Below are 15,989 nucleotides of genomic sequence, written 5' to 3' on the forward strand. Positions count from 1 at the left end.
TTTTCAGATCATCCTACACAAAGCTAGAAAATTTTCTCCCAACATTTCTTGCATGTTTATTGAACTTAGAACCAGTAACATATAAAAGGGAGCTGTTGAAGGAAAAATCCCTTCTGAAACAGCTTCTCAGTCTACCTCCACCTTCTCTGTGTACTTCCTTACCTAGATCCTCTAGGTACACCTGCAGCTGAAAATGGAAAGCTGTACCTGAAGCTGTAGATTACTGCTGCTGTTCTGCTACCAGAACTACTCTGTATCATGGCTGTGGTGTTACAAACAGATCTGCATAGAGATGTATTTGGCAGTTATCCCCACCTACTAGCATAGAGGTACTACTAGCTGCTCTAACTTTTATTTTAGTCCCTCCAGTGTTTTAAAGAGAGTGCTAACTATCCCCCTCAGAATATGGCGAATCATATGGTATCACAATCATGAGAATTTATTTTGATCACTGGATGTGGAATGCGGAAAATTCTGGTATCTTTTGTTTCATATGCCATCAGGTAAACACACAAAGAACAAGTTTTCCCATAAAATGAAGTACAGATACGTTTTTTTGCCCATATGCATTCAGCATTCCCACTTTGCTGAATGCATACATCAAATGGATTCTTCATATATGGAAGTAATGACTGGTACTTAAGCAAGTGGCAGCTTTTTTTTTTGTGGCATTTACTTTGAAACAGCTCAAAATACTTAAAGATATCTCATTTTTAAAGTGATGTAGGCAAGCTTTTAGTCTTCTTTTATTCTATTTCCATACTGGTGAAAATAGAGATGATTCATATTCTGCTGTCATTACTATTTGTCTTCATGTAAAATCTAGATGTTTCCAAATTTAGACAACCCAAAATCCAGATAATAACTTTTACCAACTCCAGGCCTTTATCACAAATGATTTTTGCACTAGTTACAGCTTTCTAGCTCTATTTATCTGCCTTTTGCTTTGGAGTTCTGCAGAGATCTGTATTTTTCTAATTGTTTCCTAATAGACATAAAAAGAATATTATTGTCCATACACTTTAGAATAACATTGTAATTTAGAAACTGACATTTTAAGAAATGTTTGGTTCATACTGTCTCTCTACTTCATGCCTTCTTCCCTTATTACTCAGATTTGCTGACAAATAGGAAAATATGTATGACTGTATTTATGGAAAGACAAGTAAAACCTATGCAGAACAATGTTAACACAGATTTCCATCTTACATAGTACATTCATTAGATTTTGATCCTTAACAGAGCTTCTAGACCCAATATTAATTCTTCTTCTCTTCTTAAAACTTGCTTTAAAAATAGGAAATACATAAACCGGTTGTGATGCAATAGTCCATTAGAATCTTCTACCCCAAAGTTCCATTATATGAACTACTGCTAATATATTTAACAATCTTCAGCCATACAGAATCATACACATCTGTGGATGGGTAATTTGTGATTTATGAGTTCTCACAGCTGGGATGTAATTGTCATGATTTCTACCAGCATCATTCAGCCATCTTCCCAAATTTTAAAGCTATCTGTAATATCTCTGGGACACTGTCAGCATAGACTGAAATGAATGTCTCCTATCATTGGATGTGTGGTCTAAACTACTCTTCCAGATTCTTTGTATAGTCAATGGAAATAAATAGCTACCTAGAATACCTGGTTTATGATGCGACAAATTACTCTCTAGATTCATCTGCAATGGCCTGAAATTTCACATATGTCGATTACAACAAGGATCAGGCAGGATCTGAACTTGAAATAAGCTTCTGATTTGTTAAAGAAGTGTCCAAATAATAGCACTATTTTGGTATTTTTAAATTCCAGTTTTTATATGACCATATTTACCAGTCATATCACTAACAAAAAGAATGCCTCTCAAAGCAAAAAAAAAAAAAAAGCCACATTGTTCAGAATATAATATTTTAATGCAGCATTTTTTTTCTATTATGAAAAGCTCACACATTATTCTTCAGTACAGCAGAGCACACTTTCAAATCTTATTAAAACTTTATTGGGCCAGAATGGTGTGTTTCTATTATTTTAAGAAATACTTTTATACTTAATATGCATCATATTACCTTGAAATGCTTCTTGCTAATGATGATGAATTGGTTTATATGTAAAATAGGTAATAAGTTTACTTATAAATTTTTCATAAATAAATATTCTATTTAGCTCATTATATGGGGAAATACTTTTTATATTGCTGTGTTCCTTGAACAGGCTGGATGGGATGAGGTCCTACATCAAATCTCACCCATGTTTACACTTCTTTAGAAAGATGTGCTGTACTAACATTTTTTTTAGATTAACATTAAAAGAACTAAACTTGGATTATGTCAAAAAAGATGATTGTGTTGTGATAAAAAGTGCACTTAATACTGGGTAAGAACAATTGTGGTTATTACCAGTGCAAAATAAGACTAAGGCTTTAGCAATTAATAGCCTTGTTTTTAAGATTTTTGACTGTTTTAAGAGCTGCGATATGTAAGTTTATACTGCCGTAGCCTAGCAACTTCAACTATTTTTTAAAACAGTTTAAAATAACATTTAACATTTTAATAAAACCCTATATAGCTTTCATTTTCCCCTCTTTTGTTCAGATATGAAGATTTAAAAAATTTAAATAACTAGCAGAAACAGTCAGTAGGTTATTAGCTAAAGCAATAAGATGTGTTGTCTTAATTATCAGTAACCTCTCCAGTTTGCATAGAAAGCAGCAGAAGAAATAGAAAAAGAATCACATTTGCTTTTAAAAAACCATTTTGTTTCACATTTTTAATAAACCCACATAATTCGATTCCATTATATATTCAACTCCCAGACATTAAGTAATCACTTACTTAGCAACAGCTTGTTCCTGAAACACTTCTAAGTCCTGCTCCATATTACTGGTTGTTGTTTTAACCTGTTGAAACAACAAATATCAAGTAATTCAGATTCTTAAATGTGTACATTTACACAGCCAAGTAATGCACACTGCATAGTTCTATGCTTTCCCTTCAATTTCTGTAATTCTCCCATCACAGGGGAATGTCGCTCTAATTACAGACTGGGATGGCCAAGACGAACGCTTCTGGAGTAACTCAGTGGCTCTCGCACTTGGTATAGCACTGAGATTACTGATTACTAGAGGTGGTGCTAGCTTGAGGATAGCCCTGGATTTCCGTGAGGAACAGCTCATTTGGGATCATTCCCTGTTGCGTGATGTCAATGATTTGCAAACCTAAATTTGTCATAGATTCATCGCTGCATTCATCAATCATTTCTCATACCTTCACACACCCTAATTAACCTATACGCAGGCTATAATTGCTCTCAAACACAATTTTGGACCCCCACTGACTATTTGCTCTCTTGCTTAGCAGATGCGGCGCTGAGACACACAGCCCTCAAGCACCTCGCCAGAAAGATCAGAACAACACACTTGCCGGGACCAGTCTGGTTGTGCAGGTCCAGCAGGACAAAAGGATATGGGGCAAAGCCTGGCTGCAGACAAGAAGAGGAACCAGCCACAGTATGAGTGACAGGGTGGCATGAAACAGCCCAAATTCCTCATGGGGGGGGAGCAGTGGGGTTCTCCAGGGCCTGGGTACCAGTACATACAGAGGTGTGGACACTGTCACATGGCACTGCAGCCTTGGCTCCACAGGGACCAGGCACCTGAGGTGACACTGCCACAGAGGCACTGGTCCCACAGGGGACTGGCACCTGAGGTGACACAGCCACTGGACCACCACCCTTGACTCCATAGGAGACCAGCACCTGAGGTGACACTGCCACAGGGGCTCTGGCTCCACAGGGACCAGCACCTGAGATGACACTGCCACAGCGGCATCCTTGGCTGTGCCCGGCACCTGAGGAGACCGGGGCACCCACGGCGGCACGCGGGCCCCCGCGGCGCGCCAGGCGGCGAGGGCGGCGGTGCCGCGGCCACCCCCTCCCCGACTGTTACCTACCGCGCTCCCCCAGTCTCTCCTTCGCACCCGCAGTCGCTGTGGCGGCGGCAGGAACTCCGCAGTCCGATCACCCCCGCTCCCCCATCCCGCCCCAGCTCCCGCCCGTCGCTGTCCTCGCCTGCCGCGCCCAGCGGCCGTTTGCGGACAGCGCCGGGCGGCTTCTCCCGTCGCCGGGGTAACGCGAAGGGCGGCAGGGCGAGGCGGGAAGGCGGGCGGCTGGCTGGGCCGCCGGGGGCCGCGGGGTGAGGCGGGCGCTGAGGCAAGGGGCGAGGCTGGGGCGGTGGCCCGAGGAGCGGACACCGGCTCCGACTGGGTGCTGGAGGGGGCGGTGGGGAGCTGCCCTAGAGCTGAGGCGAGTGCGGCAGGGCTGGGGCAGAGCCTGGCGGGCTCGGGCGTGACGGGGCTGCCGCTGCTTTCAGCGAAGGGAAGGAGGGTGCGAAGAGGCCCCGCGGGGCCGCCGCGGAGCTCCCGTGGCGCAAGAGGGATCGGGGCGGGCGTCCCGGTGGCAGCCGTGTCTGTGGCGGGGCCCTGGAGCCTCCGGTAACCGCCCATCGATTGGGAGGAAGGTGGAGTGCGTTTCACCTCAGGCACTATCACCCGGGGTAAAGAACATTTAGTTTTGCTTTACCATAACTTAAGAAATCAGTAGGCAAGGCGGTTTGTTGTGGGTTTTTTCCTTTAAAACGCTATTATTACTAGATAATGAAAAGGCTGAACTTTACCATTTTCTTTCTGAATGCATGGCTATGCTTTTGTAAAATGTCTTCAAATGCTTTTCAGATTATTGTGCAAATGACCTAGATTTGGATGAAACTTCTCTTTACATTTTTGTGGACTTTAGTCTGTGTTATTCAACAACACAACACTTTTAAGAATCACAGCTATGTCGACTTCCTACAGTAATAAATTGTGCTTCCAAACTTAGGGTTTATAGATCTCTTCAAACACCGTGGAATGGGAATTTTTCTACCAGGACAGTACATTTCACTTTTTATTTATTGTCCTGAAATTGCACAGAGCATTTTCAGGAGCTGCTAGTCTATTTATGCATACTAAATGCTGAGCTTTTGGTTTGTTTTGCTTTGACTGTTTACTTAAATTATCCAAGTGAACCACATTTTTAATATAAATTCTGAGAAATAATCTATTGCATTTGTTTCCTACCTACTGTGCTGAGGCACATGGATTTTCATGTCAGTGGAAATACTGTTTCAAGCTATGAATTATGAAAAATATTTTTTAAATGAAAGATGAAAATAAAATTATATGCAGTTTCAGGAAAGTTCCTGATAAAGTTTGCTTACACACTTTAGAAAATAACTGACAATTTCCCTTTGTAGTTTTCTTAAAGATTACTAAAAAGTTTTTATTTTTGCTTTACACTTTTTCCTGGTTGCGTTTCATTTCAGGAATGACCCAGGAACACTTTAGATCTTTATTTGTCAGGCAGCAGCAGGAGGAGCAGCTGCTGGGTGAGGGCAGGCAAGCCCAGCGCTGAGGGTAATGGTGAGGGTAATGTCTTCCCTACACAGCACAGTCCCACAGCACCCAGCCAGAAGAGCAGAGCGGGGACAGGGACGGTGACCCGGGTCCGTCACAGCCAAGGGTTGGGCAGATCTGAGGTGCCTCTGGAAGGCAAGTCAACAAAATTAGGAGCGCTGAGGTGCTGTGCTGAGCACAGGCGCAACTACAGCATTTCTCAAACAAGGCCCAAGGGCATGGCCCTGAGTTAAAACGCTGCTCCTGAGCTCAGGGCTCAGGCTCCCAACACAACATCTCACAGCTTTGTCTTGTAGCAGTCTTGACCCCAGGTTATGGCTGGCCTTGAGGACAGGCAACCAGACCCTTGGGGAAGAGGGGAGGAGGTTGTTGGACCTGTTGTTGCACTCGGAGCTCTGAAAACATTTTCTTCATTAGGCTCCTGCACACTTTTCTTCATTATTTACTTACTGTAATATAATTAATGGGAAGAAATCACACTGAAACATTTGATGTTTGATACCTGAAATGTTTGAAATACAGTTTTGTCTAACTGAAATACTGTTTTAAGATTTTTTTTAATTGTGAAATTTAGGATGATTTAAATACTTAAATTTAGGATGATTTAAAGTATTATGTACTAGAAATTAATGTAACCACCAGCATGTTTCCATTTGTTCATCTTGAGCAAATGAAGTGAACTTTTCAACCATATTCCTAGTGCATATATTTTAATTTCCTCCCTGTGTCATCATCTCTCAGTGGTAATCAGTTATACAGAAATTTAACTTCCATCTGTTAAGCCTAAATAGAATTGGGGAGGGGGACAACTTAAAAAAATACAGAAAAATACAGAAAAATAATTTTAAAATTATATACCAACATTTTCAGTGCTTTTTAGAAGGACAATTCCCACTGCCATAAGCCAGAGCTGTGTTTCAAACTCCTTGATGTGCTTTTAAATATCTCATTCACTATATTAAAAGAAAAACCCATCTCAAATTTGACATTTTCTATTTGCTTTTGCTCATCCACATCATCTCTTGACTAGAGCTTGTCTTACGAGACCCCAAACTTGTTGACTTCAAAGAACATGCTTTACACATGCTTTACAAATTACGATAGCCAGTAAAAAAAAAAAAAGGAAATGACTTTCAAATTGATTTATAGATTAAAATTAATGGAAAGCTATAAGCATACTTCTGCAGAAAAAAAGGCGGTAGATCAGGGCAGGGACACAACAGGGTATGTTCAAATGTCAAACAAGACAGGGTACAACACTGATATTTATATAAAACCAAGGGGAATTAGCTAGGAAGATACCCACTGTCACAACTACCTCGTAACAACAGAGTACAGGGAAAGGCAAGTAATGATCCAAGGGGTATAATGTTCTTCCTATACCTTCAATAGCATACTCCTTGCTCAGCCTGGTCCTGGGATGCCCGCACCAAGGAGGGATTAACAGGTCCAGTAGAAAAACTGGAAGAAGTAGTGTAAAGAGAAATGTTGATCTTTCAGTATCCACGACTGAATTTATTTTCTGCTTTTTGTCTTTCATGTCACATTGCAACACATTATTGACAGGTATCCAGCCACCAACAGAGCATATGCCACACACTTTCCTATTTTGGAGAGAACCATGGAAAGTGAGTCTCATTGTACAAGATGTCTTTTGTCACTGGTGCGGGCTTTACATGAAGTTGTTGAGCTCTTGTCGATAATATTTGTGAAGCACATATAGCTATTTTAACAGACTGCTGAAAGGAAACAGTAAGTAAGTTAACAAATCTACTCCACCATCAAATTGTAGTATGACATTTTAAAGAAGTCCTAAGTAAAGCAAAATGCTTTTAGTCTAATAATCATTCTGAGAATTTGGACATTTCTAATAATAAATCAATAATTTACAATTCAATATAGCATATTTTCAGAGCAGAATAAAAGAGGCGGTGTTAAGAGAGTAGCATAATTGAGTTGTAATGTGAGTGATAAATGATTATATACCTACTGGTTATCCTTCCTAGATATTTTTCACTTGAATTCTTCAAGACGTGTTATTTTTATAGTGTAATATGTAATGGTAGGTAAAAGCTAAGTGCATTTGTGTATTTAACTTTAAATACAGTTTTTATTTACAGGGTATATTCACACCTTACCTTGCAATCTCAGATGACAAATTTGATTGAATATTTTGTTGCAGTAGGCTCAATGTACCTCATTTCTTTAGCACAGAAATCGCATGGGTTTAGTGATATTTATGTGATGGATTCATAGCAGCTCTATAATAGTTCAATAATTACATTCTGTGTGTTAGTTTGGATGCTTATGAACATACCAACTTAATTTACAGAAGCTCTGTTAGAAGTGACGGAAAAGAAAAGGAATAGCTCAGTATAAGCCATCCATCAACAAATATGCAGAAGTCACTGAGAGACAGTAAAACCTATGGGAAAAAATCCCTAAGACATAAGCATTAAGAGAAGAATGACATTTAAAAAAGAACCTTTGCAAGAGGGATTTCCATTTGTGAAAATTAGACAGGCATAAAATCTACCTGAGGATTCTGAAGTTGCCTAACTAATTTACTGGCAGGAGGTGATAAATCCTGACATAATACAGACACAGAGGCAGAGTGCTGTTTCTAAATATTTTGTTTCTAGTTTAAACTGAAAACTACTCTTTTCTTAAGCAGCTTATGAGATCACTGAAGGGAAGAACAGAAAGAGCTTGGATTTAGATGGATTTGCCAGATAAACTGATTGATAAGTCATATTGTAGGCTGGGACCTAGTCTAAAAGTGGAGAATTGAAAGAATTTATCCTGTAATGGGAAACCTGAAAATAAAACGTAGTGCTCTGAGAGAATGCAGAAAGGGGATAAAGGTCCCATTAGGCCTGTTGCTGTAACAATTCCAAGTTAATCTTTCTGTGTCATTCACTAATGATGACAAAAAAGTCATAGAATCATAGCATGGTTTGGGTTGGAAGGGACCTTAAAGATCATCTAGTTCCAACCCCCCTGCTGTGGGCAGGGACACCCTCCACTAGACCACATTGCCCAAAGCCCCATCCAACCTGGCCTTGAGCACTTCCAGGGATGGGGCATCCACAACCTCTCTGGGCAACCTGTTCCAGTGCCTCACCACCCTCACAGTGAAGAATTGTTTCCCTAATATCTAGTGTAAATCTACCCTGCTTCAGCTTAAGGCCATTACCCCTTGTCCTATCACTACATGCCCTTGTAAAAAGTCCCTCTCCAGCTTTCCTGTAGGCCCCTTCAGGTACTGGGAGGCTGCTATAAGGTCTCCCAGATACTTTTCTTCTCCAGGTTGAAGAACCCCAACTCTCTCCGCCTGTCTCCATAGCAGAGGCGCTCCAGCCCTCTGATCGTCTTCATGGCCCTTCTCTGGACTCACTCCAACAGCTCCATGTCCTTCTTATGTTGGGGACCCCAGAGCTGGATGCAGTACTCCAGGTGCGGTCTCATGAGAGTGGAGTAGAGGGGGAGGATCACCTCCCTCAACCTCCTGGTCATGCTGGTTTTTGATGCAGCCCAGGATATGGTTGGCTCTCTGGGCTGCAAGTGCATAGAATCATTTAGGTTGGAAAAGACCCTTAAAATCATCGAGTCCAACCTTTAACCTAGCAGTGCCAAGTCCACCACTAAACCATGTCCCTAAGCACCACATCTACACGCCTTTTAAATACCTCCATGGATAGTGACTCGACTACTTCCCTGGGCAGCCTGTTCCAATAATTGACAACCCTTTTGGTGAATAAATTTTTCCTAATATCTAGCTTTCCAGCCACTCTTCCCCAAGCCTGTAGCATTGCATGGGGTTGTTGTGACCCAAGTGCAGGATCTGGCACTGAGCCTTGTTGAATCTCATGTATCTAATGCTAGATAATATATGCACAAAAGAAAAATCTCTTTTGTAAAGCTTTTTGCTTATATTTTTCTGGAAACTCATAATAATGTTTAGCATTACTGCAGTATCTTTTAGCATGGCAAAGTCTTTCCTTTGTAGCTATTGCTACTGCAGCATAAACATAATACTTTATGGTTTAGCAGCATGGGGATGGCTTATAGTGCTCTATAGACAAGAATATTTCTTGGTTAACTTGTTTTACTTACAAATATGAAATGGTATCTTGTCTGTGATCTTGTCTGCAATTAAAAAAAAGAGAAAAGAAAACTTTGTATTGTGCATTTCATCTGTTGCTGTGTACAGTACCATAGTTGCTTCAGTTGCTATATTTTGCCACACTGATGTAAGGATTTATTAAGAATTATTCTAGTTAAAATAGGCAAATTATAGAAAAATATAAGCTCTCTAAAGCATAAATATGAGTTTGTATTGTCTGAAGGGATTACAGCAAACAAATTGCGTATTTTGTTTCATTTTAAATTTATTTTATGATATCTGTCCTGGTTTCAGCTGAGAGGATTGATTTTTCTTCGTAGTAGCTAGTGTGGGGATATGTTTTGGATTTGTGCTGGAGACAGCATTGATAATATAGAGATGTTTTTGTTCTATGGACCTGTTGTTGAGCAGTGTTTACATGGGGCCAAGGCCTTTTCTGCTCCTCGCACTGCCCTGCCAGCGGGACGGCTGGGGGTGCACAAGGAGTTGGGAGGGGACATAGACAGTACAGGTGACCCAAACGAGCCAAAGGGGGTATTCCATACCATGTGACATCATGCTCAGCATAAAAGGGGGCGAGCCGGGGAGGGGCAGCAGCAGCTTCAGGACGCGTGGCTGGGGGACAGTCCGGTTTCGGGGCAGGTCTGAGCGTGCGGTCTGAGTTGTACGGTCCTCGGGTGAGAAACTGCATTCTGTATCACCAGTTTCGTATACTCTGTTAAGTACTGTTTTGTTTTGTTTTGTCTTGTCTTCCCCTCTCCCTTTGCAATCCTAGTAAACTGTCCTTATACCAACCCACCAGGTCTTGTCTTTTTCCTTCCCATTCTCCTCCCCATCCCACTGGCAGGGGCGGGGGAAGTGAACAAGCGGCTGCGTGGTGCTCAGCTGCCGGCTGGGGTAAAACCACGACATATCTCTACAATTATAGTTTTCAGTGGCACAAAATGTGATAAGGATTGTAGAAGCTACTTTTGGTCACATTTGAGTTTGTCAGCTGAAGGGTGGATAATTGGAACTTTTGTAATCTTGCAGATTTAAGAGCGAGCCTACTATTTTGACTCAAGCACATTAAGTGAATATTCTGTTGAAATAACTTGTAGAAAAATAATTAACAATGCTGACATTTAAGTTGTCATTCAGGGTTTCAGAGTTAGCAATTGAGATGACATGGAAGTTCACATTACTCACTTGCATAAGAATATGTTCATACAGAATGCAACACTATATTGGTTATATTAAGATGGTATTTTTCAGGTTATGCTTGGATGATCACATACTCTGCCCTAACTAATTTTATTTTGCTTATGTTTGAGTTTACCATTTAGTTTTCTAATGATCTGAATGTCTTTATTTTTAGAATTAGTATCAGGCTACAGTGCTAGAGCAATTTAAATGTATTGCTATGTTGCCTTCTACTGAAGTTTATTATGAGGCCTGAGCTATTTGGCTTGTCTTGTAAAGTTAAGCCCCAATTTGACTTGGATTTAAAGGGATATTTGGTGAGTCAGGTTAGGGGCTCAGAGGCAGGCAGATACACTACTGGCTATGTCACTCTCTTGTTTTTCCCTAGAAACAGAAAGCAGTGCTTTCCAGCAGTCTGACATCTAAACTCAACCTTCTGACCTTGAAAGTTGTCATTCTATTTAGAGTGCAAATAACACCAACGCAATATTTGCTTACTTACTTTGCCTTCTGCAGGCTCTTGATCGTTTACATACTCAAGGCTGAGTTTAGGCTGAGCAAATACTACATCTACTTGAACAGCAAGTTCTGCTTAACAGTTGTCAGTTCACAGTGATGAAACTTGGGTTAGTATGAACGGTCCTTGCAGAGCCAACTGCATTCAGATACATAACAGCAGCAATGGAGACTTTGCTTCACCTTGCTGGAAAAAGCAAAAGCAAGCAAGGCTAGCCTATTGAATTTGAGCTAACAGAACTACTCTACAGTTTGTAAAAGCTGAAAGTGAGGGTTGGAGTGCTCTCCTACTCTTCAGCAGAGGAACCAGATAACTTCTAAGGGTGGACACTTAATCCTTGACTTTCCCTCCCAACCTGGACACCACCACCTCGTAAGACCACATTACAACGTTATCTCAGGCATCATTAATTAGTATATTGTAAACATTGTGCTGTTAGCTGAAAGAGTAACTGGTCAGATATAAGCCACAGTCAATTTAGTTTTTATTGAGAGTAGCTGATCAAGTTAGAGGAGAAAAATGTGCAGGATCCATGGGGAAACACACAGACACACGCATGTATGGAAACATACACCAACACAAACGTGCACTCTGAATCTTACACCAGTACTGGGCGATTGACTGGCCAGGGCAAAATATTCTTGGAGAGGCATAGCTTCTGAAGCATCTGATCTCCCAAGTCAGTAGGTGCAGCAAGACAAATACTACGGCTGACTCTGGTCCCTGCCCTTTAATAGCTTTGGGGTTTCTTGGCCAAGTTGCTGCTGGAGATTTCTGGGGCATTAAGAGTTCTTAAAGCAGCTGCTCTTGCTCTGGCCGCACTTGGCCAAGCCCTCTTGGGCTGGGGCTGTGATTTTCCTCACTGGTACATTCAAACCTGCCTTCTGGCACTTGCTGGTTCCAACCCATCCTTGACCAGGTCGCAGGGCAAAGCAATGAAGATAACAGCAAAGACAGTGTATATCCAGGGAATGGATTTCTGATGCTACTGATATCAAAGGCTGATTTTACCTGGACATTGTCAAATTTTATGTTTTTCTCATGAATAAATAGTCAAGGTTTGAGCCAGTTTTTCAATAGCATGAGAAGGAGCATCACTGTTGAATTTCAAGAAGTTCAACCTCTGATTAGTCACCTTTTCCATTGTCCTTCCTAGGAAACAGCAATTAGATCTGTTTTTCTTCTGTGTGCACGCTTTAGAAGCTGATAGTCTTACTGTAAAATGGTGACAAAGTGAGAAAGAAGTCAGCCCTGGTTTTATTTCTGTGTCTGGCCTTTGAGCAAAGGGATTTATTGTCTGCTTCCTTCTTCCTCTCTGAAACACAAGACTTGAGAAAGAAGATGGTCCTGTAGCAGCCCTCACAGACATCAGCGTGGTGTGTGAAAAACACCAGGTTTAAGAGAAGAGCTGAGAAAGGCTGAGGAAGGACCAGGTAGATGAAAGAGTAAGGGGAATGGGAGCAGTGCTGGTGCAGACAGGGTAGATACAGAGCACACGTGCGAGGGGAGTTGGGATAACAGTAGTTTGCTGTAAAGTGAGGAGGAATGAGATTCTGACAGTACGGACCAAAATCACCTTTGTATATTCAGGGCTGTTTGGAATGCTAGTTATTAGCTATGCACACACTAGTGCTGGGTGAAGGAGCATCCACAAGACAGGTTGTATCCATAATACAAAGTTTATGCTTTTTGGTCCAATTTTATGATGTTCCTGTGTTACGTAATTGTTGAGTTCATCGTGCATGCAAGCACACTGCCTTTCATGAAGCAGGAAAGGATTACGGGTCAGCTACAACAGGGGACTGAACAAATATGAAACAAAGAATCAATCCTCCTTTCAAACTTTTGCAACAGGTATGAAGGAGAAGGTTTGAATGGTGAATATTGCTTTATTTCCAGAACTTAATTAGCTACTCTCATAGCCTTCCATTAAAACCATATGTACTGTGGGCACAGGTCTGCAGAGAAGATCTTGGTTCAGTAAGAACTTAATTGTTTTCTAAATAACTGAATAACATGGTTATTTAGTAACATGAGAGCCACCGTGGAATTGTTCTATAGTGATCCTTTCACAATCTTGAATAGTCTTCTGCCTTAAAACAATTCTCCATCTCTTTAAAATCTGCCATATCAATCCTTCACAGCTATCTTGCATGTTTTTGTTTAGGAACATTCAGATAAAAAATTACCTTTGTCTAGAAATGCTATATTCTGCATCCTCTACCATCTCAGGAAGGGCCGCACTTTTGTTCCCTTTCTGGTGCCACTTTTCAAATTGAACTGTAGAATAATTAAGTTACTGACTTTAAGGGTTGTCTAATCATATGCTGTAAGCACAGGGTTTTGCTTGAGATCAGTGTCCAAAATGTCCTTGTTTACTCTCTTGCGCTAACTGGTTTTATATTCCTGACTAATATCTGATTGCTGTGATCTATGATTGAGTGAATATACTTTTCTTTATGAATAGCCTGTCGATGTCCTAGTATCCTCTGGGACAAAGGCAGCTGCATACATATAAGGTGATATTAGTATTTTCCATCTTATCAGAAAAAGACCACAGCTGGGGAGATATTAAAGCAATATTTTCAGCTCTCCACATTCCCAGTAGTTTAAATTGAAAAAGCAAATATAAAATTGCTGACTAAAAATACCTTTCCCCCCCTCGATCCATAGTATTATAAAGAACCTCCTGCATTACCTACTTCTCTCAAGGCCATAATGATCTTTAAAGGCCAATTCTAATGATCTTTATATCCAGCCTAGATTTTATTGACTGAAAAAGTGGCACTCTTCTGGAAATTTTCTTCAACAGGCAGATAGAACTCAGTAGTGTAAATATGTTTTGAGTCTTTGTCCAAGATTTTCTTAGTTTCACTTCTCCCACCCAAAAAATTCCTTTTCCTACATAATGTATAGACCAGTGAGATGGGGTCAGCCACACCTACATTTCAGCAATTTTCCTGAAGCATTTCCTGCTTCTTGACAAAACCGTGTACTTACATCAATGGAACTATTTAGCAGGATAACTGATTACCTAAAGTATCAGAGGATGCTTGAAAGCTGTCAGTCTGTGTGGATTTTAGGACTTCTTATATATGGTTACTGCAAAAAAAAAAAAAAGAAACTCTGAAGGTCAAATCTATACAATCATCACCTTTAGGAAATAGAGAAGGAGGGTGGGTCTGTGAACTCATGAGTTCTGGACTCAACTCTGAACTTTGTCATAGCCTTCATAGGCTTTTCAGCAAGCCACTTGGATTAATTTCCATATATGGAAAATTGATACAATATTAATTATATTCTCATTTCTCTATCTATCCTTTATCTTTGGCTGTTGCAGCAATCCTCATTTCCTATTTATTGTACATGCAACATTTAGGAAACAGAGTCCTGGCTTAGTTAGCAAGTGTTCCCATTACATCCAATAATTCTCTTGGCTGGGATTCAGTAACTCAGTGGCCATGATATTAAATATTCATATACATTCTTCATTCACAGATTGTTCTTCTTACTCACTTCAGCAAAAGTAGTTTAATGCAATTTCATCTTGCCTGATAAAGATAAATCTAAGCCAAACTAATGTTTCTGTTAATACGCTGTAATGAAAAGGCGTTCTGCATTCTCATCCTGTTTTCCAGTGTGGTTCGACACATTTCATTGATCATTTTACAAAATGACTGTTAGAGACATACTGAAATCAGAGGGATTGCATTCAGAATTAGTGGGATATTGGAAATTTTTATATGGCCTTTAATTATTACCACATCTGGAAATTAAGTTTTTAATATGCTTTTAAATTTCTTTAAATAATAGTTTATTTGTGTAAAAATAGAAATTTTGTTAGAAAGAAATTCTTTACTGTTAGAGTGGTGAGGCACTGGAACAGGCTGCCCAGAGAGGTTGTGGAGGCCCCATCCCTGGAAGTGTTCAAGGCCAGGTTGGATGGGGCTTTGGGCAACCTGGTCTAGTGGAGGGTGTCCCTGCCCACAGCAGGGGGGTTGGAACTAGATGATCTTTGAGGTCCCTTCCAACCCAAACCATGCTATGATTCTATGAAATATTGTATTTAGGTCTTGATTGCCATTTAGCATCTTTGTTCTAACAAGCAGCCAGTTTCAACCATTTAAGATTAAGCTGCTTTGATGGTTCTTGTTATAGAGTGTAAAGGTTTTTTTCCCACAGTGTTTTCTGCTGGAAAAAATTCACAGATCAAAGCATCAACTGACATGCTGATAAAGATTTTTTGTGTGTTCTCCTTACATTTCTTCAAACCTTGGGAAAAAAGGCTTGCATTCTTTTGAGGTGTTGAATTCTTTATCAGTGCATGGAGAGTAACCATATTTGCAAATTTACAGTGTGCTTTCTGAAAAGATTCACAACATTGCTCTCCTTTCCTTAAGCTTTGGGAAGTCAATGTTACTTTTTTTTTTTTTTTTTTTTTAAGAGCACTCCCAAGCCACATGGCTAGTCATCTGTTACTGCCACATGGAGCCAAATCTGCGAACATTTCTGTTTCTGCCTGCTGCATCTTTTCAGGTTATTTTTGGGTCTAGGAGGTTATTTTTCAGAGTTATAAAACTTGACATGTGGTGTTGTACAAATGGTGGATTTGGAGGTATCTTCTACCACTTTTAGTGTGTACTCAATCTTATAATTCTGCATCCTCCTCACTGTCTGGAAAGCCAGTTAGTGTATGTTTGGTATGTGCATATGT

The 15,989-nt window shown here is 40.5% G+C and overlaps 1 protein-coding gene across 1 annotated transcript in view; it reads right to left on the reverse strand.

Moving 5' to 3' along the window:
- DEUP1 (deuterosome assembly protein 1) overlaps positions 1–4,006 on the reverse strand; it is a 44,768-nt gene extending 40,762 nt beyond the window's left edge. Inside the window, exons 1-2 of the mRNA XM_075742411.1 lie at positions 3,951–4,006; positions 2,835–2,899 (exon numbers count right to left, since the gene is read on the reverse strand). Of these exons, the coding sequence (XP_075598526.1) occupies positions 2,835–2,878 (44 nt within the window). The 5' untranslated portion in view covers positions 2,879–2,899; positions 3,951–4,006. The remainder of the gene's footprint in view (positions 1–2,834; positions 2,900–3,950) is intronic.
- Positions 4,007–15,989: the final 11,983 nt, after the last annotated feature.

Source organism: Balearica regulorum, chromosome 1 (genome assembly GCF_011004875.1).
Source record: "Balearica regulorum gibbericeps isolate bBalReg1 chromosome 1, bBalReg1.pri, whole genome shotgun sequence".
NCBI classification, from domain to species: domain Eukaryota; kingdom Metazoa; phylum Chordata; class Aves; order Gruiformes; family Gruidae; genus Balearica; species Balearica regulorum.